We start from the raw sequence: 24,116 nt of genomic DNA, 5'->3' as shown, positions 1-24,116 counted from the left end.
GAATGGCAGGGATTGCCTTTCCCTAAAATGCAAAAACAATTACTGCGGGCGATGGCTTCTGAGGACATAGTTCCAGGCACTTTCTTAAGAGGAATTCAGGACATGGAGTGAGAGAAAATGGTCTTGTGATTCCACTTACCTGTGGGCAGGGTACCTGACTCTGTGGAATTCCCAGTGTTGCCCCAAGTGTTGGTGTTGTTTGTGAAGCGCTCTGTGCCAAGCCACTAACTGAGTGTTTCTCTAATGGTTACGTAATTTTAGGATTGCTGAATGTTCCTAAATTTGGTTTTGTGCTATGTCAAGCTAGTAAGTGCTACATCTAGGGAGCTCCCTGGTGGTCTAGTGCTTGGGACTCATTCCTTGCCCGGCTGCAGCCAGGGCTCAGTGCTTGGTCTGGGAATTGAGACCCCACATCAAGCCACTGCATGCCATGGCCACCACCCACCCAAAGTAATGTATGCAAGAATGTGTTATTTACATGGAATTTGACAGGGAGTGCCTCCGTGAAGGCAGGAAACAGAAGGTGGGGGACCATTCCTGGGGCCCTGGGGAAGCCAGGCTTGATGTTGGGGCAGAAGAAGCTTGTCCTTGCTGTCCTGGGTGGTACTGCGACCCTGTTATAGGGGACTCATGCCAGAGGATGCTTAGCACTTCCCGTGCGTTTTCAACACTGTCACCTCTATCCTGACACTGATCTTCCCAGCACACCTATGACTGTGATCCCCAGTTTACAAGTGAGGGGATACAGTAGATGTAGCATTTGCTCAAGGTCATGCAGGAAGGTGGCCCGGCCAGGACTCTTTGGTTCCAGATGTTCACTTACAAACTTGAAGCTATACTAGACACCTCCAAACTAGACTCGAGAATTATGTATATTTGAGCTGAATTAACATTTACAGTCCTGCATGCATGGACAGGTATAGAGAACTATTTATTCATCTTTGATTTTTAGTCATCATTTGGAATCCATTCCATTTTCCCTCCCTGGGATTGCAGAGGAAATCACAAAAGCCTTCACAGAATGAGCAGCCGTCTCCCAGTGGGGACTTAATAGAGAGAGATTTGGATTCTTTCACAAAAGGTTTGTTATTTTTTTTTGCAACAGGATATAGTTTTGATAGTGTAAGTATCCTTTTGGTGAAATCGGACACAAATGTCGCCTTGACCCAGGGGTAGCTCTCAGGGGGAACAACCCCATTCTACAACTTTTTTGTCAGTAACAAACTGACCGTGAGGCCCCTCTGCACCCGAGGGCAAAAGGGCCAGGTACACGGGGGTCTCTGCTCCTTCCTCTGGGCTCTTGTGTGCCTCAGGTCCAGTCATGTCAGTTCTCACCCCACCCTGGGCAGCAGGCATTCAGGAGGATCTTGTCCCCTCCTCTCTGCTCACTCAGTTTCCTGGCATAGATTCCTGGACAGCACGGTGACCCCCAATTTTTGTCACTCCATAGATCAGATCACACCAGCCCTCCTTCCTGTGCACCCCGTTCTTTGTGTCTTCCACAAACTTGTTCATGAGCCTCACCAAGCTCCTCCTCTGTGATGGTCTCACTCTTGAACTTCTGCTGCAATTCAGGGCTGCACTGGTTAAGAGCTCTGACACCTTCAGTGCTAGACACAGTCACCACTCTGCCTACAATAGAACACGAATTGTTACATAGAGATGTGAGTGCAGAAGGATGAATCCCCAATTTGCTGCGATGTTGGACACCAAATTTCCAACTGAGAATCAAGGGCCAGTTTGCTAGGAGATGAATTAAGACTGCCTCCATGAGAGAAGGCCATGAAACTGTTTGGAACCTGAACCATGTCCAGGATGATGTCAGAGAAAGAAAGGCTCAAGTGGGGAGGGCAGTGCCCAGATTCCCATGTGAACAGGGAAACTGGTGTATGGAGGAAAAATGCTCAGAAAATAAGAGGAGTCCTCCCCACACTTGGGAGAGTGGCCTCCTTGGGGACCACCTGAGGGCCTATGATCCTTTGGTCAGTGGTCTAGGACAGGTCTCTGTTGACCCACAATGAACGTGTGGGTTTCTTGCTGGAAGTTCCCAAGTGACCAGATAGCATTAGATTTGGAAGGCTTGGATGGAGGAACGAAAAAGCCTTCATTTCAGGGGCTGAATTTCATGCATTTTTTTCTGGGTTTGGGTTTTTCTCAGCTCACGAGTAATGCCTCCAGTCCTGGCTATTGGAGGACAGAGAGGGGCAGTGGAAACTGACTATTTCCGAGATGCCCACTGAGTAGGAACTCAGAGATTCAAAGGGACCTTAAGAGGGAATGAGAGTAGGACATGTTAGGGGCCATCAGAAGAAGCACTTCCTGGGTTGGAAATGGGTTTGATATGTGGATGGATTATATTAGGTTTGGTTATTTGCAGTGGTTCTTTAGGTCCATGAGGGGAGTGGAAATGGGTGCTGTACCAAGGCAGGGATGGGATAATTGTTATATGGGACTCTAGCATCTTCTGAGGCACAAAAGGACCGGGAGTGTTTCCTCTGCCGGCAAGTCAGACAGAGGACCGATGGGTAGGAGACAAACCTGTTGAGGCCAAGACCGGACACAGAGCTGAGAAGTGGGCTGCAGGTGGCAGCCCTAGGAAGTTACAATGTGTCCTGACGAGGGTGGGATGCTGTCTCTGGACCTGGCTTTTCAGCCCTGGCAGGAGATCCCCTGTCTAAGGGGTCAAAGAAGATACTGTCAAGTTTCCTGGGAGACTGAGTGACAGTCTCCTCTGGTTGTCATACTGATGGAAAATGAGTAGTTGATAAAAAACGAAGGGAGCTAAGTAGCAGCTAATTTCCATGTTGTAAATATTTAAACAAAGGAGGCCATTAGACTGTGTGTCTCTAATTTTCTGTTCACTTCTGGTAGCAAACCAAAGTGTGAGCCTGAAAATGCCAAAAGTGGTAACATGGAAACCTAAGGACCACCAGTCACAAACAGCAACCTGGGCCAAAAGTTTCAAACATTCCATAATCTTATTCCTTACTTCATTTAAAACCTTTTTTCCATAACCATCTGTCCCCAAGTACCTGTGGGTGGAACCATCCTCACTGTTCTAGTTTGGTACTTTCTGATTCAAACAGTAGATTTTTTTTTTTTTTGTAAAAAACAAATCTTTTAATTTTATATGCCTAGATTTTTAATTAACCTATACTAAATACTTATGGACAATAGTTTCATGTTAATAAGGGCACGAATAGCAGATGATGAAGGGAAGAATCAAATTAGTACAAACACATGAAAATGTATGTAGTGGCTTTATAGGATGGATTACCTGCTCCCCTAAAACTACCCCTCCCCCAAGCTGGCTCCTTAAAATATTAGGAATATTTCTGATACTATTGCTCTATCTCTTAAATAATTTTTGTACTAAATTTAGGTGCTCAATGATCCTTTGTATATAAGGGATCCTTAGGAAAGCTCCAGGGGCTGCTCTCTGTAAGGAAAGGCCTAAGCTTGGCCAATGATTGTTCAGCCCTTGGCCAGGGCATCTGGGAGGAAATGATAAACCCTTAGAATGTCCTGCCTGAGAAGACTGGCCTTGCTCACTTGGTGTCTAGGGTCAGGCTGCGTAATCTATGTTAACACATGGCTATGCTGGGGCATTGGACTTCCTGGTACGAACTGGACCTTGGGAGGGTCTGGAGAGTCAGGTCAGCCAAGAGGGAAGTGAGCCATGCCTATGTGACCAACCAGCACCAAGGCCACTGAACACCAAGGCCAGGGTGAGCTCCCAGGTGGGCAAAGCTCCATGTGTGCTGTCTCTTGTTGCTTCAGGGAGAAACACGTGCTTTGTCCAAGATGTGCTGGGAGAGGACCTGTGGCAGCTCCATCCTGGTCTTTGCTGGACCCTGTGCCATGAGACCTTGATCCCTGCTGACCTGAGCCAGTCTCCACTTCCTAATTCCCTGGCATTTGTACTTAACAGCTTTTTGGTGAGTTCTAAGTCCTTCTAGTGAATTATTGAACCTGAGGGTATTGTGGGGACCTCCTGAAACTTTCGGGACTCAGAAGTGTACATTTGACTTAGTATCTAGCTTAGTATCTAGCATTACATGTAATATATCCTATCACAGGAGAAAAAAAGCAAAATCCAGATGAAGAGATGAGGAAAAAGCTTCAGGGGGAATGATGAGTTGATGGTAGTGTAGGCTACCCAAACCTGAATCAGAAAAGGCAAATGAGCAAAGAAAAAAGGTGAAATAGGTTACTGTGTGAGAGAGAGACAGGTGGGGATAGAAGGTCTGGGGTGGACTCTCAAGAGAACTCTACCTGTGATGGGGCTGGAGAGAGTTAAAGACCTTGTGTAATGAGTTAGAGACCTTGTGTAATGTTTAAATATTTACAACATGGAAATTAGCTGCTACTTAGCTCCCTTTGTTTTTTATCAACTACTCATTTTAGACCTTTGAACTAAAATTAGGAAAGAGAGCAAAGAGCCAGAGGCATGAAGAGCAGCTGAACAGAGACCACCATGACCGTGACAGCATTAAGAAACCTATGGTCACAGGGCACCTGGCCGGGTGAAGACACATCCAGGAGGCCAGGGAAGGTAAGCAAGAGAGGTAGCCTAGCATGCAGAGGAGGACAGAGGCAGGCAGGGCTCTGATCTTGCTAGAAATACTACCGCTTGGGCTCCAATCGGACTCACCTTGAGGTTTTATTAGAGGCAGAAGCTCTGTGCACACATTTCGGGTTCCCATGAAGTTTGTTTTCATAGTCAGTTCTGCCTGAATATGAAACGGTGTGGGATTGTCCACTTTTAGGGCAAAAAGAAAAAAGAACTAGTTAATAGTAGCCTTATGTAAAAATGCAGGAAATGATAGGTGCTTTTGCCCTGTATTCTGATGAATACTATGTAATGTCTGGGATTAGTTAAAAGCGTTGTGCCAGTGAGCATTTCAGAAACTTATCCTGCCGTACAGTTTTGTAAGACAGCACCATCGGGGGAGGCTAAGGGGGTATATAAAGGGTCTCTGTGTCCCATTTTTGCAGTATTTTGTTTATTTCAAAATAAATTAAAAATTCATCCAACTTAATTAAAAAAATTTTTTTTAAATCACCCATCTGCTCCAACGTTCAATCAGAGTGAAATGTGAAAACTTGGAGTCCGTTCCTAACAGTTTGATCAAAGTTATTGCAGGAGACTTATGGCTGGAAAGATGTCAATTTGGAAGGTTCAGCACCCTCTGAACATCAGCCTCAGAGTCTCTGAACATCGACTTCTCTAGGGAACAGGTTCGAGGTCCCACGGTGGACATTCAGGCAGCAGCCCCCACCCACCCAGGCTGGCCCCCCTCAGAAGGCTGTATCCTTTGAGCTCACATCCACTTACACTGGAAGGCGATGGCTGCGTTGTTGACCAGCACATCCAGCCCGCCATACTCCTTCCGCAGGAAGTCACACAAGGCACGGATGCTCTGCAGGTCTGTGATGTCCAGCTGGTGGAAGCGTGGGCTCAGGCCCTCGGCTTGCAGTTGCTTCACGGCTGCCTGGCCTCGTGCCACGTCCCTCGCTGTGAGCACCACGTCCCCAGAGAACTGCCGGCACAGGTCCCGCACGATGGCGAAGCCAATACCCTTGTTTGCCCCCGTCACCAGAGCCACTCGAGTGTTGGAAGACATGGCTAGTGTGGTGTGTATGTGGCTCTGGCGTGGAGAGGGGAGGGTGGTGTGAGTCTAGGGCAGAAGGTGCAGCCAGGCAAGGAGCAATTTGGTAACAGAGAAGCCAGATAGACCAGAGCTAGGATTCAGTGTGTCTGGTAGCAGGGCTGTGATTCCCAGGGAACTAAGCCCTGCCTTCTGCCCTCCCTACAAGGAGGGCCCAGTGTTGCAGTAGGTTTCTAATAACTGAGTCCCGACTCCTCCCTCTCCCTGGTGCTGCCTCCAGAGCCAAACCTGGAAATAGCTGTCTTTTGATTCCACCTCTGAGTTGCACATGGGTTGGAAAGGTGGAGATGGGTTGGTGAAGGTCCAGCGCTGGAATAGGGATTCCTGGAAGCTGACAAAAAAGAATTTGGGAGGGAGATCTCCAAAAGGAGAAAAAGGAGTGCAGATTCATTGTCTTGGACTGGGCCCATCACTCCCCCCAGTATGGCAATAATTGCTTTTTCTTCAATGCAAAAAAAAAAAAAAAAATTACCAAGGCGCTTGCTTCTGAGGAACATAGATTCTGGAGCTACCTTAAGAGGAATTCAAGTCAGTGCATGAGAGAAAATGGTTCTGTGCTTCAACATTCCTGTGGGCAGGGTACCTGACTCTGTGAGATTCCCAGTGTTGCCCCAGGTGTGGTATGTGTTTATGAAAGTCTTACTGCATACCTAGCCACTGATTGGAATGTTCATTTAATGGCTATAGAAGTCTCAGGATTGCTGAAAATACCTATATTTGGGGTTAATTTTTTGCCAAGTTAATAAGTGGTGTATTGAACTAGGTGTTATTTTACGGCATTTGACAAGGAGTGCTTCCGTGAATGGAAGGAATATGGCTGACAATCCCTGGCGCCCTGGGGAGGTCATACATGCTGTTGGGAAGGAAGAAGCTTCTTGTTGCCTTAGGTGGTGTTGGGAGCCTCACACAGGGACTCAAGACAGAGGATCTTGGCACTTCCCATGTGTTTTCAACAATGTCACCTATGTCCAGACACTAATCTTCATAGCCGACCTATGACTGTGGGTCCCAGTTTACTGTTGAGGGTAAACAGTAGCTTCAGCATTTGGCTCATGGTCATGCAGGTTGGTGGTGTAGCCAGGACATCTTGCTTGTAGATGTTCATCTTGAAAGCTTACAAAGAGAAAACTTAAAGGAATTCTAGGCGTGCATCAGTCCTCCAAACCAGATTCAAAACTCATGAACAATTGAGCTGGTTTGGTATTTAATAGTCTGCACAAATGGACATGTATGAAGAACTATGTATTCATCAATAAAATTGCAGTCCTCCTGCCCCTTCTTTCCCACACAAATAACGCATTCACAATGCCGAGACTGAACAACAAACTCTCTCATCCACTAACAACCCTGCACACTCAACTTTCCCTGCTGTACTGCGGGGAGCCAAGAAAATGCAGGGATTCAAAACCAGGACCTTGTCTGATGGCAAAAAAGAAAAAAAAAAAACCCTCAAGGCAGGTTCCTAACCAAGGAAGGGAGCTCACCTGAATGGTACAAGCCGAAGGTGGGCCTCTGGTCAGGATGAAAGCCTGCCTGCACGGTACAAGCCAAGGGCAGGCCTCAGGTTACACAGCTCTCATTCTGATGTTTATGGGGAAGAATTGGGGCTTTCCCTGGAAAGCAATTTCCATGTTTGCGCTAGAGAACATGGATTGCTTCTCAGGTGACCTAGTCTTTCCTATTTTATTTGTTATTTAGTTTTCCTCAGTCTTTCCGGATTATTTACTTATTATTCCTATTTTCCATTCTTATTTTCCTGTGGTAATTTGTGATTTAACAAAGTTACAACAATAATATAATAAAAATTTCATCCTGAAGGACTTCTTCCTACTAGCTAGTTATACAGCTAGCTACTAACTAGTTATAGAGTAAACTTTAGAGTTTTTCTACTAACTAGTTATACAGTAAACTTTAGAGTTAGGACTTTAATGAGGTTCATAAAAGTTAGACACATATTATTCTTGACCAAAAGACACCTAGCTATGAGTTATAAAAGCTTTTAAGTGATAGCTAGTTAAGTTGGTTTATATTTTCTTACACTGTCTCCTTGCCATAACACTTTAAAGATAAGCAGCAGTCTAAAAACAAGATTTGTAAAGGCCAAATTCTTGTGGAGACTGGCTGGCCATGGGATGATTTGCACTGAGTCTCCTCCTTTCCACATAATGTATTGTACCTAACTGCCCTTCGACTGTACTCACTACATTTAGTTAAGACAAAGATGTTAGGACGTGGTGTATAGCTGCTGTACCATGTAGCAGTTAACCAATGTCCTTTTAACACTGTGATGCAATCTGTAGTGAAAAACTGTCTATATAATCAACCACTGTTGCCAATAAAATTTGAGCAGTCCAGCGCCCCGAAAGAAGGGACAAAGAGGCTGTCCCTGTGTTGTATATTCGCCAACGCCGTGTCCCTCTCCTATCGGGAAAAAGTGTACACTCCCTGGCGGCCAGAGCTGGCCTCCGGCACTGTACGTGATTCTTTTATGGGTGTTTCTTTCATACGAATGTCCACTCACAGTTCAAAATAACAATTGCTTTTTTTCCTAGTGATTTTGGGGTTAAAAAAACCAGAGGAAATGTCTTCCTTTCCTGGTCTTGCCCTTGTTATACTGCCAGCTGTTGAGCTAAAGAACACAGGCTAAATGCCACCACACTCCTCGTCTTATGTACCCTCTCTGGCTACTTTCCTGCTGCAAAGGCAGATCTGAGTAGCTCCAACAGAGACCATTTGGACCTGCAAACCTGAAAAGATTTCCATTCTGACCCTATCCATAAAGGCTGTTTTCCCAAGTTATGCTGTCCTGTTTCTTGACCTAATTTTGACCTCTTAGATTTCTGAGTGTGTTTGGCAAGTGACCAGTCTGCACAAATGGAGCTTTATGAAGAGCCATGTATTCATATATTGATTTTTATTCATCTTTTGACATCCATTCCACTTTCCCTCCCTGGGATTACAGAGGAAATCACAAAAGTATTCATAGAGAGCCATGGTTGTCTACATGGGGAAAAAATAGGATTGTTATCAAAGAGACAGCCTGAAGGACCAGAGTCTGGGGTGACTACAGTTGATCTATAAGCTGAGAAAAGCCGGTCAGGTTTGGAGGCTAGGCACCATTGCTGGGGGTGCTGAAGGGAAGGGGCAGGTTCCACCGTTATAGCCTCATCCTCTGCACTTGTTCTTAGGTTGCAAGGCACCAACTGCTCCAGCTACAGGATCTACCCTTGGGCAGCAGCTGCTTAGCATCAGTTTGGGGAGCACCCCATTGCCCTTAAGCATATAGAAAAACTGGAGCAGGTGGAGGAATCCTTAGAGCAAGCACAGGAATAGGAATAGTATAGGCCTGGTGACCCCAGCCAGCACTAGGCAAGGGAAATATTGAAGCAATTGCTTAAGCAGCATAAATGATCCTGGGAGTTGGAAGGGGCCTGCTGGGCAGGCAGAAAGCTGAAATTTGTCTAGGGAGTAAAGGTGAATTTGGAAACTGTGTGGGCAGTCCAGGAGACCACTCAGAGGGGGAATTCCAGGTGTGTAGAAAGCCTCAATTTACCTATGGGGCTGAAAAAGTTATTTTTTGAAACAGGAAGAACGATCCTTAGGCATAGCACAAGCTCTGTGATCACAGCCAACAATGAAGCAGGGGACCATGAAAGCAGTGTATATTGCACAACTAGCCAAAGCAGTTTATAGGGGCCAGCTGGCACATCTTTTAGATTGCAGTGACCACAGGAAACACTCTGCCACTGGCCTGGTAGGGGGATGGGCCACCAGAAATGTGCTCGGCTTACAGCAACAGAGAGAGCCTTTTAAGAAGAGATAGTGAGTATCCCTTGACTTGGGGCTACAGAGAATGCTCTCTAGACTCGCCAAACAAAGGAGTGACTACAGAAAAGCACCTGCCCCTGAAGCTGCCTCCCAACCAAGGGAGGGACAGCAGGAGCAGCTGCTTATGTTGCCAACTGCAAGAAGTCACACTGAGAGCTGCCTGGAAGCAGGAGGGGTCTCAGGAGACAGTTCTTCTCTCCCACCACTGGCCACAAGAGCAATCCTGTGAACCATGTACCACTGGCAACTCACAGACCCCATCACTCAGCTCCAGGGTAGGTTGCATAATACCATAGCTCCCATCACGAGCTCTGGGTCCATGTAAGCTGTTACCAACCCTGAGTAATCTAAGACTAGCCACCAGCTGCTGCATCTACATTCCCACTATCAAGGGGACAAGAAACACAGCAAGTTAGACATCATGAGATGACAAAGAAATAGCTATCAGAGAAAAGAACAAGACAAGAGTTCCCATTGTGGCTCAGCGTTTAACAAGCCTGACTAGTATTCATGGGGACATGGGTTCAATCCCTGGCCTAACTCAGTGGGTTAAGGATCCAGCATTGCTGTGAGCTGTGGTGTACATCACAGATGCAGCTGGCATCCTTGTGTTGCTGTGGCTGTGGCATAGGCTGGCAGCTACAGCTCAGATTTGATCCCTAGCCTGGGAATCTCCATATGCCACAAGTGCAGCCCTAAAAATACCCAAAAAAAGGAAAGAAAAGAAAAGAAAAAAAAAGAAACCTAAAGGAAAAGCAAACTAAGATGAATAGCATAATATCTGAAATAAAAAATACGCTAGAAGGAATAAACAGCAGAATAACAGAGGAAGAAGAATAGATAGGTGATGTGTTAGATAGAGTGGTGAAAAATCACTGCCACAGGAGAAAAAATTAAAAAAAAAATAATGAAGAGTTCCCATTGTGGTACAGTGGAAATGAATCTAACTAGGAACCATCAGGTTGAGGGTTTGATCCCTGGCCTCACTCAGTGGGTTGAGGATCTGGCATTGCTGAGAACTGTGGTGTAGGTTGCAGATGTGACTTGGATCTGATGTTGCTGTGGCTGCGGTGTAGGCCAGCAGTTGAAGCTCCAGTTGGACTCCTAGCCCATGAACCTCCACATACTGCAAGTGTGGCCCTAGAAAAGTGGAAAAGAAAAAAGAATGAAAAGAACTGAGGAGAGTCTGAGAGTCCTCTGGAACAACATTAAATGTACCAACATGTGCATCATAAGAGCCCCAGAAAGAGAGTAGATAAAGGGCTAGAGAAAATATTCAGAGTTTATAGACAGAAACTGCCCTAATATGGGAAAGGAAACACTCACTCAAGTTGAGGAAGCAAAGCGAAACCCACCCAGAATAAACCCAGCAAGATACAAACTAATCAAACTGACAAAAATTAAATACAAAGAAAAAAATATTAAAAGAAGCCATGTGGGAAAAGCAACACAGCATAAAGGGGGACCCCTATAAGGATAACATCTGATCTTTCAGCAGAAACTCTGCAAACTAGAAGGAAGTGGAAAGACATATTTAAGGAGCTTAAAATAAGGAATCTAGAACCAAGAATAGTATAACCACAAGGCTTTCATTCAGATCTGATGGAGAGATCAAAAGGTTTTCAGCCAGGCAGAAGCTAAGAGAATGCAGCACCTCTAAACCAGATCTACAACAACTGCTAATGGAAATTCTCTAGGGAAAAAAGAAAAAGCCACAATTAGAAAGAAGAAAATTTCAAATCAGATACTTAGAGGCACTGGTAAAGACAAAGATAAAGGTAGGAAATCACCCATTGACAATTGAATGGCAAAACTAGCAAACACAGGAAGAGAAAACCGATGCAAAACATTGAAAATACATCTGAGGATAAGATGTCTGCAAGCACAAACCATTCTATACACATATAGCTGGTTATATCCAAATCTAATGGCAACCAAAACCCAAAGAATTATAGTGGAGGAACACATAAGAAAAGAAGCAGCAATCCAAACACAACACTAAAGAGAGCATATCACGAGAGAAAGCAACAGAAGAGGAAGGGAAGTAAAAAAGACCCAAAGTAGTATTCCCAAACAATGAGGAAAATGGCAATAAACCCATTTTAATCCCATTTAATCACACTGAATTTAAATGGATTAAATGCTCCAACCAAAAGACACAGACTGGTTGAATGCATTCAAACCAAGACCCATATATGCTGTTTACAAGAGACCCACTTCCGTCCTAAAGACACAGACTGAAAGTGAGGGGATGGAAGAAGCTATTACAGGCAATGGAGATCAAAGGAAAGTGGGGGTAGCAATACTCATATCAGACAAAATAGACTTTAAAGTAAAGAACGTCACAAGAGCTGAAGAAGGACACTACATAATGATCAAAGGATCTACTCAAGAAAAGGATATAACAATTGTAAATACATAAGCACCTAATATTGGAGCACCACAATATAGAAGGCAACTGCTGACAGCCATAAAAGGAGAAATAAACAGCAACCCAATAATACTGGGGGACTTTAACATCCCACTTGCATCAAGGACAGATCATCCACACAGAAAACCAACAAGGAAACACGGGCCTTAAATGAGACTCTAGAACATATAGATTTATCTGATATTTATAGAACACTGTGTCCCCAAGTAGCAGAACATATATTCTTACGAAGTGCACATGGAACATTCTCCAGGATAAATGACATCTTGGGCCAGAGATCAAGCCTTGGTAAATGTTAAAAAGTTGAAATTTCTTTCAAGTATTTTCTCCAACCATAATGCTGTGAGACTAGAAATCAACTACAAGGGAAAAACAGCAAAAACCTCAAACTTCTGGAAGCTAAACAATATGTTTCTGAACAACCAACGGATCTTTGAAGAAACTGAAGGGGAGACCAAAAGATACTTAGAGGAAGATACAACAATCCCAAACCTCTGGGACATAGCAAAAGCAGATATGAGAGGGAAGTTTATAGCAATACAAAGCCTATCTCAGGAAACAAGAAAAACCTCAAATAAACAACCTACCTCACACATAAAACAGCTAAAGGAGGATGAACAAACAAAGCCCAAAAAATAGTAGAAGGAAAGAAATCATAAAGATTAGAGCAGTAAAAAATGAAATAGAGACAAAAAAACAAGCGAGAAGATCAATGAAACCAAAAGTTGGTTCTTTGATAAGATCAAAAAGTTTATAAACCTTTAGCCAGACTCATCATAAAAAAAAATGAGAGGACTCAAATCAATAAAATTAGAAATAAAATGAGAAATTATAACTGACTACACAGCAATCCAAAGAATCCTATGGTATTACTTTAAACAACTGCATGGCAATAAAATGGACAACCTGTAAGAAATGGACAAATTCTTCCAAAATTACAACCTACTAAGACTGAGCCAGGAAGCAGTTGAAAATATGGCTAGACCAATCACTAGTACTAAAATTGAAAATATGATTTTAAAAAACCTCTAAAAAACAACAGTCCTGCACAAGATGGCTGTACAGGCAAATTCTCTCAAACATTCAGAGAATAGTTAACACCTATTCTTCTGAAACTCTTCCAAAATATTGCAAAAGGAATAACATGTCCAAGCTCATTCTATGAGGCCACCATCACCAAGAAACCAAGAGCAGACAAGGATACCACACACACACACACACACATGCACACACACGCACGCACACGCACGCACATACACACGCAATTACAGGCCAATAATGCTGAAGAACGTAGATTCAAAAAACCTTAACAAAAATATTAGCAAACCGAATAGAAACATACTTTACAAGGATCATACACCATGAACAAGTGGGATTTATCCAAGGGATGCAAGGATTCTTCAATTTTTGATTTGCAAGGTAATCAAAAATATGCAGGAAAATCTTTTTGACAAAATTCAACACCTGTTTCTGATAAAAACTCTCCAGAAGTGTTGTATTTTAATACTATTCTCTTTTGAATATTTCGTTCTTAGTATACACAGTGCAACCAATTTTTGAGTGTTCGTCTCATATCCTGCTATTTGCCTAATTCATTGATCAGTGTGAGTAGTTTTTGTGTGTGTGGCATCCTTAGGGTTTTCTATATGTGGTATCATGTCATGTGCATAGAGGGCCATTGTGTTTCTTCTCTCACAATTTGGAGAGATTTTATTTATTTTGTTTGTCTGATTGCTGTGGCTAGGACTTTCAACAATTTGTCGAACAAAAGTGGTGAGAGTGGTCATCCTTGTCTTGTTCTAAATTTTAGCGGGAAGGCTTTCAGCTTTTCTCCATTGAGTATTATATTTGTTTTGGGTTTGTCATAAGTGGCTTTTATTATGTTAAGGTATGTTCCCTCCATACTCACTTTGGTAAGTGTTTTCATCATGAATGGATGTTGGATTTAGTCAAATGCTTTTTCTGCATCTATTGAGAATGATTGTGTGTTTTTTGACTTTTATTTTGTTAATGTGGAGCATGATGTTGATTGATTTGCATATGTTGGACTGTCCTTGTGTACTTGGGATGAATCCTGCTAGGTCATGGTGTACGATGTGTTTTATATGTCGTTGGATTCGGTTGGCTAAAATTTTGGTGAGTATTTTTGTGTATATATTTTCATCCAAGATATTGGCCTATAATTTTCCTTTTTGGTAGTATCTTTGTCTGGTTTTAGTATTAGGGTGATGTTGGCATCAGAGAATGTCCTTGGGAGAGAAAAAATACAATATCTTTTAAAATTAGACCTCAAAAAATTAAATATCTATAGCAATAAACATGACCAAGGAGGTGAAAGACTTATCTGCTGAGAACTATAAAATATTAATCAGGGAAATTAAAGAGGAATCAAAGGAATGGAGAGATATTCCATACTCCTTGAATAGAAGAATTAATAATTAAAATGGTCATTGGTGTACATATATTTGGCTCACTTTGCTGTAGAGCAGAATTTGACAGAAAGTTCTAAATCAACTATGAAAAAAAAAATCAGCCAACGGTGCCAAAGGTCAATCAGAGTGATACTGTGAAAATCTGGACTCAGTCCTTAAGAATTGATGAAAAGTATTGCAGGGGTGTTATGGCTCTAAAGCCTTGTCAATCTGGAAAATTTCTGCTCCTTGTGGACATCAGTACATCTGCCTTTCTAAGGAAGAGGTTTTAGATCCCAAAGCAGAGACTTGGGCAGGAGCTCACCCATGCTGGCTACCCTCACAGTCTGTATCCTTTGAGCTTACATCCACTTATACTGGAAAGCGATGGCCCTGTTGTTGACCAGAGTGTGCAGCCCCTAGGTACTCTTTGCACAAGCAGTTGAGCAGGGCGCAAGTCCTCTACAGGTCATCAGTGTCTGGCTGGTGGAAGCACAGGCTCAGGCCCTCTGCCTGGTGCTGCTTCTTGGCTGCTTGCCCTCGTGCCCACCCGGGGAGATCCACATTCCCAGAGAACTTCCACCATAACTCCTGCATGATGGCCAATCCAATACCTGTTTGTCTTAGTCAAGAGGGCCATGTGGGTGTTGGACAACATAGCCAATGCTGCTGGGGGGGCCCTGGTGTGGCGAGTGGAGGGTGGTGGGAGTCTAAGGCTAGAAGCTCAGCTGTGCAAGGGGCAGCCCTTGGTAACACAGAAGCCAGCTAGACTAGTGCTGGGATTCAGTGTGTCTGGGATCCAGGACTGTGACTCTGCCTTCTGCCCCCCATTCCAAGGACCACCCAAAGTTGCAGTAGGTTCCTAACAACTGAGTCCTGACCTTCCCCTCTCTCTGGTGCTGCCTCCAGAGCAGAACCTGGAAACAGCTGTCTATGGATCTCACCTCTGAGCTGCACACGGGTTGGACGGGTGGAGACGGGTTGATGAAGGGTCTGTAGGGGGCTAGTTATTCCTGGCGATTGACCAAAAAATAATTTGGGGGGGAGATCTCCAAAAGGAGAAAAAGGAGTGCACATTCATTGTCTTGGGCTGGCTCAACACCCCCTCCAGAATGGCAGGGATTGCTTTTCCCTAAAATGCAAAAACAATTACTGCGGGCGATGGCTTCTGAGGACATAGTTCCAGGCACTTTCTTAAGAGGAATTCAGGACATGGAGTGAGAGAAAATGGTCTTGTGATTCCACTTACCTGTGGGCAGGGTACCTGACTCTGTGGAATTCCCAGTGTTGCCCCAAGTGTTGGTGTTGTTTGTGAAGCGCTCTGTGCCAAGCCACTAACTGAGTGTTTCTCTAATGGTTACGTAATTTTAGGATTGCTGAATGTTCCTAAATTTGGTTTTGTGCTATGTCAAGCTAGTAAGTGCTACATCTAGGGAGCTCCCTGGTGGTCTAGTGCTTGGGACTCATTCCTTGCCTGGCTGCAGCCAGGGTTCAGTGCTTGGTCTGGGAATTGAGACCCCACATCAAGCCACTGCATGCCATGGCCACCACCCACCCAAAGTAATGTATGCAAGAATGTGTTATTTACATGGAATTTGACAGGGAGTGCCTCCGTGAAGGCAGGAAACAGAAGGTGGGGGACCATTCCTGGGGCCCTGGGGAAGCCAGGCTTGATGTTGGGCAGAAGAAGCTTGTCCTTGCTGTCCTGGGTGGTACTGCGACCCTGTTATAGGGACTCATGCCAGAGGATGCTTAGCACTTCCCGTGCGTTTTCAACACTGTCACCTCTATCCTGACACTGATCTTCCCAGCACACCTATGACTGTGATCCCCAGTTTACAAGTGAGGGGATACAGTAGATGTAGCATTTGCTCAAGGTCATGCAGGAAGGTGGCCCGGCCAGGACTCTTTGGTTCCAGATGTTCACTTACAAACTTGAAGCTATACTAGACACCTCCAAACTAGACTCGAGAATTATGTATATTTGAGCTGAATTAACATTTAACAGTCTGCATGCATGGACAGGTATAGAGAACTATTTATTCATCTTTGATTTTTAGTCATCATTTGGAATCCATTCCATTTTCCCTCCCTGGGATTGCAGAGGAAATCACAAAAGCCTTCACAGAATGAGCAGCCGTCTCCCAGTGGGGACTTAATAGAGAGAGATTTGGATTCTTTCACAAAGTTGTTTATTTTTTTTTGCACAGGAATATTTTTGATAGTGTAAGTATCCTTTTGGTGAAATCAGGACACAAATTACGCCTTGACCCAGGGGTAGCTCTCAGGGGGAACACCCCATTCTACAACTTTTTTGTCAGTAACAAACTGACCGTGAGGCCCCTCTGCATCAGAGGGCAAAAGGGCCAGGTACACGGGGGTCTCTGCTCCTTCCTCTGGGCTCTTGTGTGCCTCAGGTCCAGTCATGTCAGTTCTCACCCACCCTGGGCAGCAGGCATTCAGGAGGATCTTGTCCCCTGCTCTCTGCTCACTCAGTTTCCTGGCATAGATCCTGGACAGCACGGTGACCCCGATTTTTGTCACTCCATAGATCAGATCACACCAGCCCTCCTTCCTGTGCACCCCGTTCTTTGTGTCTTCCACAAACTTGTTCATGAGCCTCACCAGCTCCTCCTCTGTGATGGTCTCACTCTTGAACTTCTGCTGCAATTCAGGGCTGCACTGGTTAAGAGCTCTGACACCTTCAGTGCTAGACACAGTCACCACTCTGCCTACAATAGAACACGAATTGTTACATAGAGATGTGAGTGCAGAAGGATGAATCCCCAATTTGCTGCGATGTTGGACACCAAATTTCCAACTGAGAATCAAGGGCCAGTTTGCTAGGAGATGAATTAAGACTGCCTCCATGAGAGAAGGCCATGAAACTGTTTGGAACCTGAACCATGTCCAGGATGATGTCAGAGAAAGAAAGGCTCAAGTGGGGAGGGCAGTGCCCAGATTCCCATGTGAACGGGAAACTGGTGTATGGAGGAAAATGCTCAGAAAATAAGAGGAGTCCTCCCCACACTTGGGAGAGTGGCCTCCTTGGGGACCACCTGAGGGCCTATGATCCTTTGGTCAGTGGTCTAGGACAGGTCTCTGTTGACCCACAATGAACGTGTGGGTTTCTTGCTGGAAGTTCCCAAGTGACCAGATAGCATTAGATTTGGAAGGCTTGGATGGAGGAACGAAAAAGCCTTCATTTCAGGGGCTGAATTTCATGCATTTTTTTCTGGGTTTGGGTTTTTCTCAGCTCACGAGTAATGCCTCCAGTCCTGGCTATTGGAGGACAGAGAGGGGCAGTGGAAACTGATTATTTCCGAGATGCCCACTGAGCATGAACTGAGAGATTCAAAGGGACCTCAAGAGGGAATGAGAGTAGGACATGTTAGGGGCCATCAGAAGAAGCACTTCCTGGGTTGGAAATGGGTTTGATATTGTGGATGGATTATATTTAGGTTTGGTTATTTGCAGTGGTTCTTTAGGTCCATGAGGGGAGTGGAAATGGGTGCTGTACCAAGGCAGGGATGGGATAATTGTTATATGGGACTCTAGCATCTTCTGAGGCACAAAAGGACCGGGAGTGTTTCCTCTGCCGGCAAGTCAGACAGAGGACAGATGGGTAGGAGACAAACCTGTTGAGGCCAAGACCGGACACAGAGCTGAGAAGTGGGCTGCAGGTGGCAGCCCTAGGAAGTTACAATGTGTCCTGACGAGGTGGGATGCTGTCTCTGGACCTGGCTTTTCAGCCCTGGCAGGAGATCCCCTGTCTAAGGGGTCAAAGAAGATACTGTCAAGTTTCCTGGGAGACTGAGTGACAGTCTCCTCTGGTTGTCATACTGATGGAAAATGAGTAGTTGATAAAAAACGAAGGGAGCTAAGTAGCAGCTAATTTCCATGTTGTAAATATTTAAACAAAGGAGGCCATTAGACTGCGTGTCTCTAATTTTCTGTTCACTTCTGGTAGCAAACCAAAGTGTGAGCCTGAAAATGCCAAAAGTGTAACATGGAAACCTAAGGACCACCAGTCACAAACAGCAACCTGGGCCAAAAGTTTCAAACATTCCATAATCTTATTCCTTACTTCATTTAAACCTTTTTTCCATAATCATCTGTCCCCAAGTACCTGTGGGTGGAACCATCCTCACTGTTCTAGTTTGGTACTTTCTGATTCAAACAGTAGATTTTTTTTTTTTTTTGTAAAAAACAAATCTTTTAATTTTATATGCCTAGATTTTTAATTAACCTATACTAAATACTTATGGACAAATAGTTTCATGTTAATAAGGGCACGAATAGCAGATGATTAAGGGAAGAATCAAATTAGTACAAACACATGAAAATGTATGTAGTGGCTTTATAGGATGGATTACCTGCTCCCCTAAAACTACCCCTCCCCCAAGCTGGCTCCTTAAAATATTAGGAATATTTCTGATACTATTGCTCTATCTCTTAAATAATTTTTGTACTAAATTTAGGTGCTCAATGATCCTTTGTATATAAGGGATCCTTAGGAAAGCTCCAGGGGCTGCTCTCTGTAAGGAAAGGCCTAAGCTTGGCCAATGATTGTTCAGCCCTTGGCCAGGGCATCTGGGAGGAAATGATAAACCCTTAGAATGTCCTGCCTGAGAAGACTGGCCTTGCTCACTTGGTGTCTAGGGTCAGGCTCCGTAATCTATGTTAACACATGGCTATGCTGGGGCATTGGACTTCCTGGTACGAACTGGACCTTGGGAGGGTCTGGAGAGTCAGGTCAGCCAAGAGGGAAGTGAGCCATGCCTATGTGACCAACCAGCACCAAGGCCACTGAACACCAAGGCCAGGGTGAGCTCCCAGGTGGGCAAAGCTCCATGTGTGCTGTCTCTTGTTGCTTCAGGGAGAAACACGTGCTTTGTCCAAGATGTGCTGGGAGAGGACCTGTGGCAGCTCCATCCTGGTCTTTGCTGGACCCTGTGCCATGAGACCTTGATCCCTGCTGACCTGAGCCAGTCTCCACTTCCTAATTCCCTGGCATTTGTACTTAACAGCTTTTTGGTGAGTTCTAAGTCCTTCTAGTGAATTATTGAACCTGAGGGTATTGTGGGGACCTCCTGAAACTTTCGGGACTCAGAAGTGTACATTTGACTTAGTATCTAGCTTAGTATCTAGCATTACATGTAATATATCCTATCACAGGAGAAAAAAAGCAAAATCCAGATGAAGAGATGAGGAAAAAGCTTCAGGGGGAATGATGAATTGATGGTAGTGTAGGCTACCCAAACCTGAATCAGAAAAGGCAAATGAGCAAAGAAAAAAGGTGAAATAGGTTACTGTGTGAGAGAGAGACAGGTGGGGATAGAAGGTCTGGGGTGGACTCTCAAGAGAACTCTACCTGTGATGGGGCTGGAGAGAGTTAAAGACCTTGTGTAATGAGTTAGAGACCTTGTGTAATGTTTAAATATTTACAACATGGAAATTAGCTGCTACTTAGCTCCCTTTGTTTTTTATCAACTACTCATTTTAGACCTTTGAACTAAAAATAGGAAAGAGAGCAAAGAGCCAGAGGCATGAAGAGCAGCTGAACAGAGACCACCATGACCGTGACAGCATTAAGAAACCTATGGTCACAGGGCACCTGGCCGGGTGAAGACACATCCTGGAGGCCAGGGAAGGTAAGCAAGAGAGGTAGCCTAGCATGCAGAGGAGGACAGAGGCAGGCAGGGCTCTGATCTTGCTAGAAATACTACCGCTTGGGCTCCAATCGGACTCACCTTGAGGTTTTATTAGAGGCAGAAGCTCTGTGCACACATTTCGGGTTCCCATGAAGTTTGTTTTCATAGTCAGTTCTGCCTGAATATGAAACGGTGTGGGATTGTCCACTTTTAGGGCAAAAAGAAAAAAGAACTAGTTAATAGTAGCCTTATGTAAAAATGCATGAAATGATAGGTGCTTTTGCCCTGTATTCTGATGAATACTATGTAATGTCTGGGATTAGTTAAAAGCGTTGTGCCAGTGAGCATTTCAGAAACTTATCCTGCCGTACAGTTTTGTAAGACAGCACCATCGGGGGAGGCTAAGGGGGTATATAAAGGGTCTCTGTGTCCCATTTTTGCAGTATTTTGTTTATTTCAAAATAAATTAAAAATTCATCCAACTTAATTAAAAATTTTTTTTAAAATCACCCATCTGCTCCAACGTTCAATCAGAGTGAAATGTGAAAACTTGGAGTCCGTTCCTAACAGTTTGATCAAAGTTATTGCAGGAGACTTATGGCTGGAAAGATGTCAATTTGGAAGGTTCAGCACCCTCTGAACATCAGCCTCAGAGTCTCTGAACATCGACTTCTCTAGGGAACAGGTTCGAGGTCCCACGGTGGACATTCAGGCAGCAGCCCCCACCCACCCAGGCTGGCCCCCCTCAGAAGGCTGTATCCTTTGAGCTCACATCCACTTACACTGGAAGGCGATGGCTGCGTTGTTGACCAGCACATCCAGCCCGCCATACTCCTTCCGCAGGAAGTCACACAAGGCACGGATGCTCTGCAGGTCTGTGATGTCCAGCTGGTGGAAGCGTGGGCTCAGGCCCTCGGCTTGCAGTTGCTTCACGGCTGCCTGGCCTCGTGCCACGTCCCTCGCTGTGAGCACCACGTCCCCAGAGAACTGCCGGCACAGGTCCCGCACGATGGCGAAGCCAATACCCTTGTTTGCCCCCGTCACCAGAGCCACTCGAGTGTTGGAAGACATGGCTGGTGTGGTGTGTATGTGGCTCTGGCGTGGAGAGGGGAGGGTGGTGTGAGTCTAGGGCAGAAGGTGCAGCCAGGCAAGGAGCAATTTGGTAACAGAGAAGCCAGGTAGACCAGAGCTAGGATTCAGTGTGTCTGGTAGCAGGGCTGTGATTCCCAGGGGACTAAGCCCTGCCTTCTGCCCTCCCTGCAAGGAGGGCCCAGTGTTGCAGTAGGTTCCTAATAACTGAGTCCCGACTCCTCCCTCTCCCTGGTGCTGCCTCCAGAGCCAAACCTGGAAATAGCTGTCTTTTGATTCCACCTCTGAGTTGCACATGGGTTGGAAAGGTGGAGATGGGTTGGTGAAGGTCCAGCGCTGGAATAGGGATTCCTGGAAGCTGACAAAAAAGAATTTGGGAGGGAGATCTCCAAAAGGAGAAAAAGGAGTGCAGATTCATTGTCTTGGACTGGGCCCATCACTCCCCCCAGTATGGCAATAATTGCTTTTTCTTCAATGCAAAAAAAAAAAAAAAAAATTACCAAGGCGCTTGCTTCTGAGGAACATAGATTCTGGAGCTACCTTAAGAGGAATTCAAGTCAGTGCATGAGAGAAAATGGTTCTGTGCTTCAACATTCCTGTGGGCAGGGTACCTGACTCTGTGAGATTCCCAGTGTTGCCCCAGGTGTGGTATGTGTTTATGAAAGTCTTACTGCATACCTAGCCACTGATTGGAATGTTCATTTAATGGCTATAGAAGTCTCAGGATTGCTGAAAATACCTATATTTGGGGTTAATTTTTTGCCAAGTTAATAAGTGGTGTATTGAACTAGGTGTTATTTTACGGCACTTGACAAGGAGTGCTTCCGTGAATGGAAGGAATATGGCCGACAATCCCTGGCGCCCTGGGGAGGTCATACATGCTGTTGGGAAGGAAGAAGCTTCTTGTTGCCTTAGGTGGTGTTGGGAGCCTCACACAGGGACTCAAGACAGAGGATCTTGGCACTTCCCATGTGTTTTCAACAATGTCACCTATGTCCAGACACTAATCTTCATAGCCGACCTATGACTGTGGGTCCCAGTTTACTGTTGAGGGTAAACAGTAGCTTCAGCATTTGGCTCATGGTCATGCAGGTTGGTGGTGTAGCCAGGACATCTTGCTTGTAGATGTTCATCTTGAAAGCTTACAAAGAGAAAACTTAAAGGAATTCTAGGCGTGCATCAGTCCTCCAAACCAGATTCAAAACTCATGAACAATTGAGCTGGTTTGGTATTTAATAGTCTGCACAAATGGACATGTATGAAGAACTATGTATTCATCAATAAAATTGCAGTCCTCCTGCCCCTTCTTTCCCACACAAATAACGCATTCACAATGCCGAGACTGAACAACAAACTCTCTCATCCACTAACAACCCTGCACACTCAACTTTCCCTGCTGTACTGCGGGGAGCCAAGAAAATGCAGGGATTCAAAACCAGGACCTTGTCTGATGGCAAAAAAGAAAAAAAAAAAAACCCTCAAGGCAGGTTCCTAACCAAGGAAGGGAGCTCACCTGAATGGTACAAGCCGAAGGTGGGCCTCTGGTCAGGATGAAAGCCTGCCTGCATGGTACAAGCCAAGGGCAGGCCTCAGGTTACACAGCTCTCATTCTGATGTTTATGGGGAAGAATTGGGGCTTTCCCTGGAAAGCAATTTCCATGTTTGCGCTAGAGAACATGGATTGCTTCTCAGGTGACCTAGTCTTTCCTATTTTATTTGTTATTTAGTTTTCCTCAGTCTTTCCGGATTATTTACTTATTATTCCTATTTTCCATTCTTATTTTCCTGTGGTAATTTGTGATTTAACAAAGTTACAACAATAACATAATAAAAATTTCATCCTGAAGGACTTCTTCCTACTAGCTAGTTATACAGCTAGCTACTAACTAGTTATAGAGTAAACTTTAGAGTTTTTCTACTAACTAGTTATACAGTAAACTTTAGAGTTAGGACTTTAATGAGGTTCATAAAAGTTAGACACATATTATTCTTGACCAAAAGACACCTAGCTATGAGTTATAAAAGCTTTTAAGTGATAGCTAGTTAAGTTGGTTTATATTTTCTTACACTGTCTCCTTGCCATAACACTTTAAAGATAAGCAGCAGTCTAAAAACAAGATTTGTAAAGGCCAAATTCTTGTGGAGACTGGCTGGCCATGGGATGATTTGCACTGAGTCTCCTCCTTTCCACATAATGTATTGTACCTAACTGCCCTTCGACTGTACTCACTACATTTAGTTAAGACAAAGATGTTAGGACGTGGTGTATAGCTGCTGTACCATGTAGCAGTTAACCAATGTCCTTTTAACACTGTGATGCAATCTGTAGTGAAAAACTGTCTATATAATCAACCACTGTTGCCAATAAAATTTGAGCAGTCCAGCGCCCCGAAAGAAGGGACAAAGAGGCTGTCCCTGTGTTGTATATTCGCCAACGCCGTGTCCCTCTCCTATCGGGAAAAAGTGTACACTCCCTGGCGGCCAGAGCTGGCCTCCGGCACTGTACGTGATTCTTTTATGGGTGGTTCTTTCATACGAATGTCCACTCACAGTTCAAAATAACAATTGCTTTTTTTTTCCTAGTGATTTTGGGGTTAAAAAAACCAGAGGAAATGTCTTCCTTTCCTGGTCTTGCCCTTGTTATACTGCCAGCTGTTGAGCTAAAGAACACAGGCTAAATGCCACCACACTCCTCGTCTTATGTACCCTCTCTGGCTACTTTCCTGCTGCAAAGGCAGATCTGAGTAGCTCCAACAGAGACCATTTGGACCTGCAAACCTGAAAAGATTTCCATTCTGACCCTATCCATAAAGGCTGTTTTCCCAAGTTATGCTGTCCTGTTTCTTGACCTAATTTTGACCTCTTAGATTTCTGAGTGTGTTTGGCAAGTGACCAGTCTGCACAAATGGAGCTTTATGAAGAGCCATGTATTCATATATTGATTTTTATTCATCTTTTGACATCCATTCCACTTTCCCTCCCTGGGATTACAGAGGAAATCACAAAAGTATTCATAGAGAGCCATGGTTGT

At 44.6% G+C, this 24,116-nt stretch overlaps 1 protein-coding gene, 1 long non-coding RNA gene and 1 pseudogene across 3 annotated transcripts in view; 1 reads left to right on the top strand and 2 right to left on the bottom strand.

The window, feature by feature from the left end:
- Positions 1-1,179: 1,179 nt before the first annotated feature.
- On the bottom strand, positions 1,180-5,844 carry LOC125135740 (carbonyl reductase [NADPH] 1-like; annotated as a pseudogene).
- Positions 3,674-24,116, top strand: part of LOC125135748 (uncharacterized) — a 33,582-nt gene continuing 13,139 nt past the window's right edge. For both annotated transcript variants that reach the window (XR_007137043.1, XR_007137044.1), the window contains exons 1-4: positions 3,674-3,938; positions 4,427-4,555; positions 19,222-19,379; positions 19,868-19,996. This is a non-coding gene — a long non-coding RNA (uncharacterized LOC125135748). The remainder of the gene's footprint in view (positions 3,939-4,426; positions 4,556-19,221; positions 19,380-19,867; positions 19,997-24,116) is intronic.
- On the bottom strand, positions 16,363-21,326 carry LOC125135724 (carbonyl reductase [NADPH] 1). Its single transcript, XM_047796108.1, has 3 exons — positions 20,779-21,326; positions 20,096-20,203; positions 16,363-17,074 (listed from the first exon to the last, which is right to left on the bottom strand). Exons 1-3 carry the CDS (start codon positions 21,065-21,067, stop codon positions 16,602-16,604), a joined length of 870 nt encoding a protein of 289 aa, XP_047652064.1. The 5' UTR covers positions 21,068-21,326; the 3' UTR covers positions 16,363-16,601.

This window comes from Phacochoerus africanus, chromosome 1, assembly GCF_016906955.1.
Source record: "Phacochoerus africanus isolate WHEZ1 chromosome 1, ROS_Pafr_v1, whole genome shotgun sequence".
NCBI lineage: Eukaryota > Metazoa > Chordata > Mammalia > Artiodactyla > Suidae > Phacochoerus > Phacochoerus africanus.
Note: the sequence above shows the minus strand (reverse complement) of the source record. Positions and strands in the feature narration are given on the sequence as shown.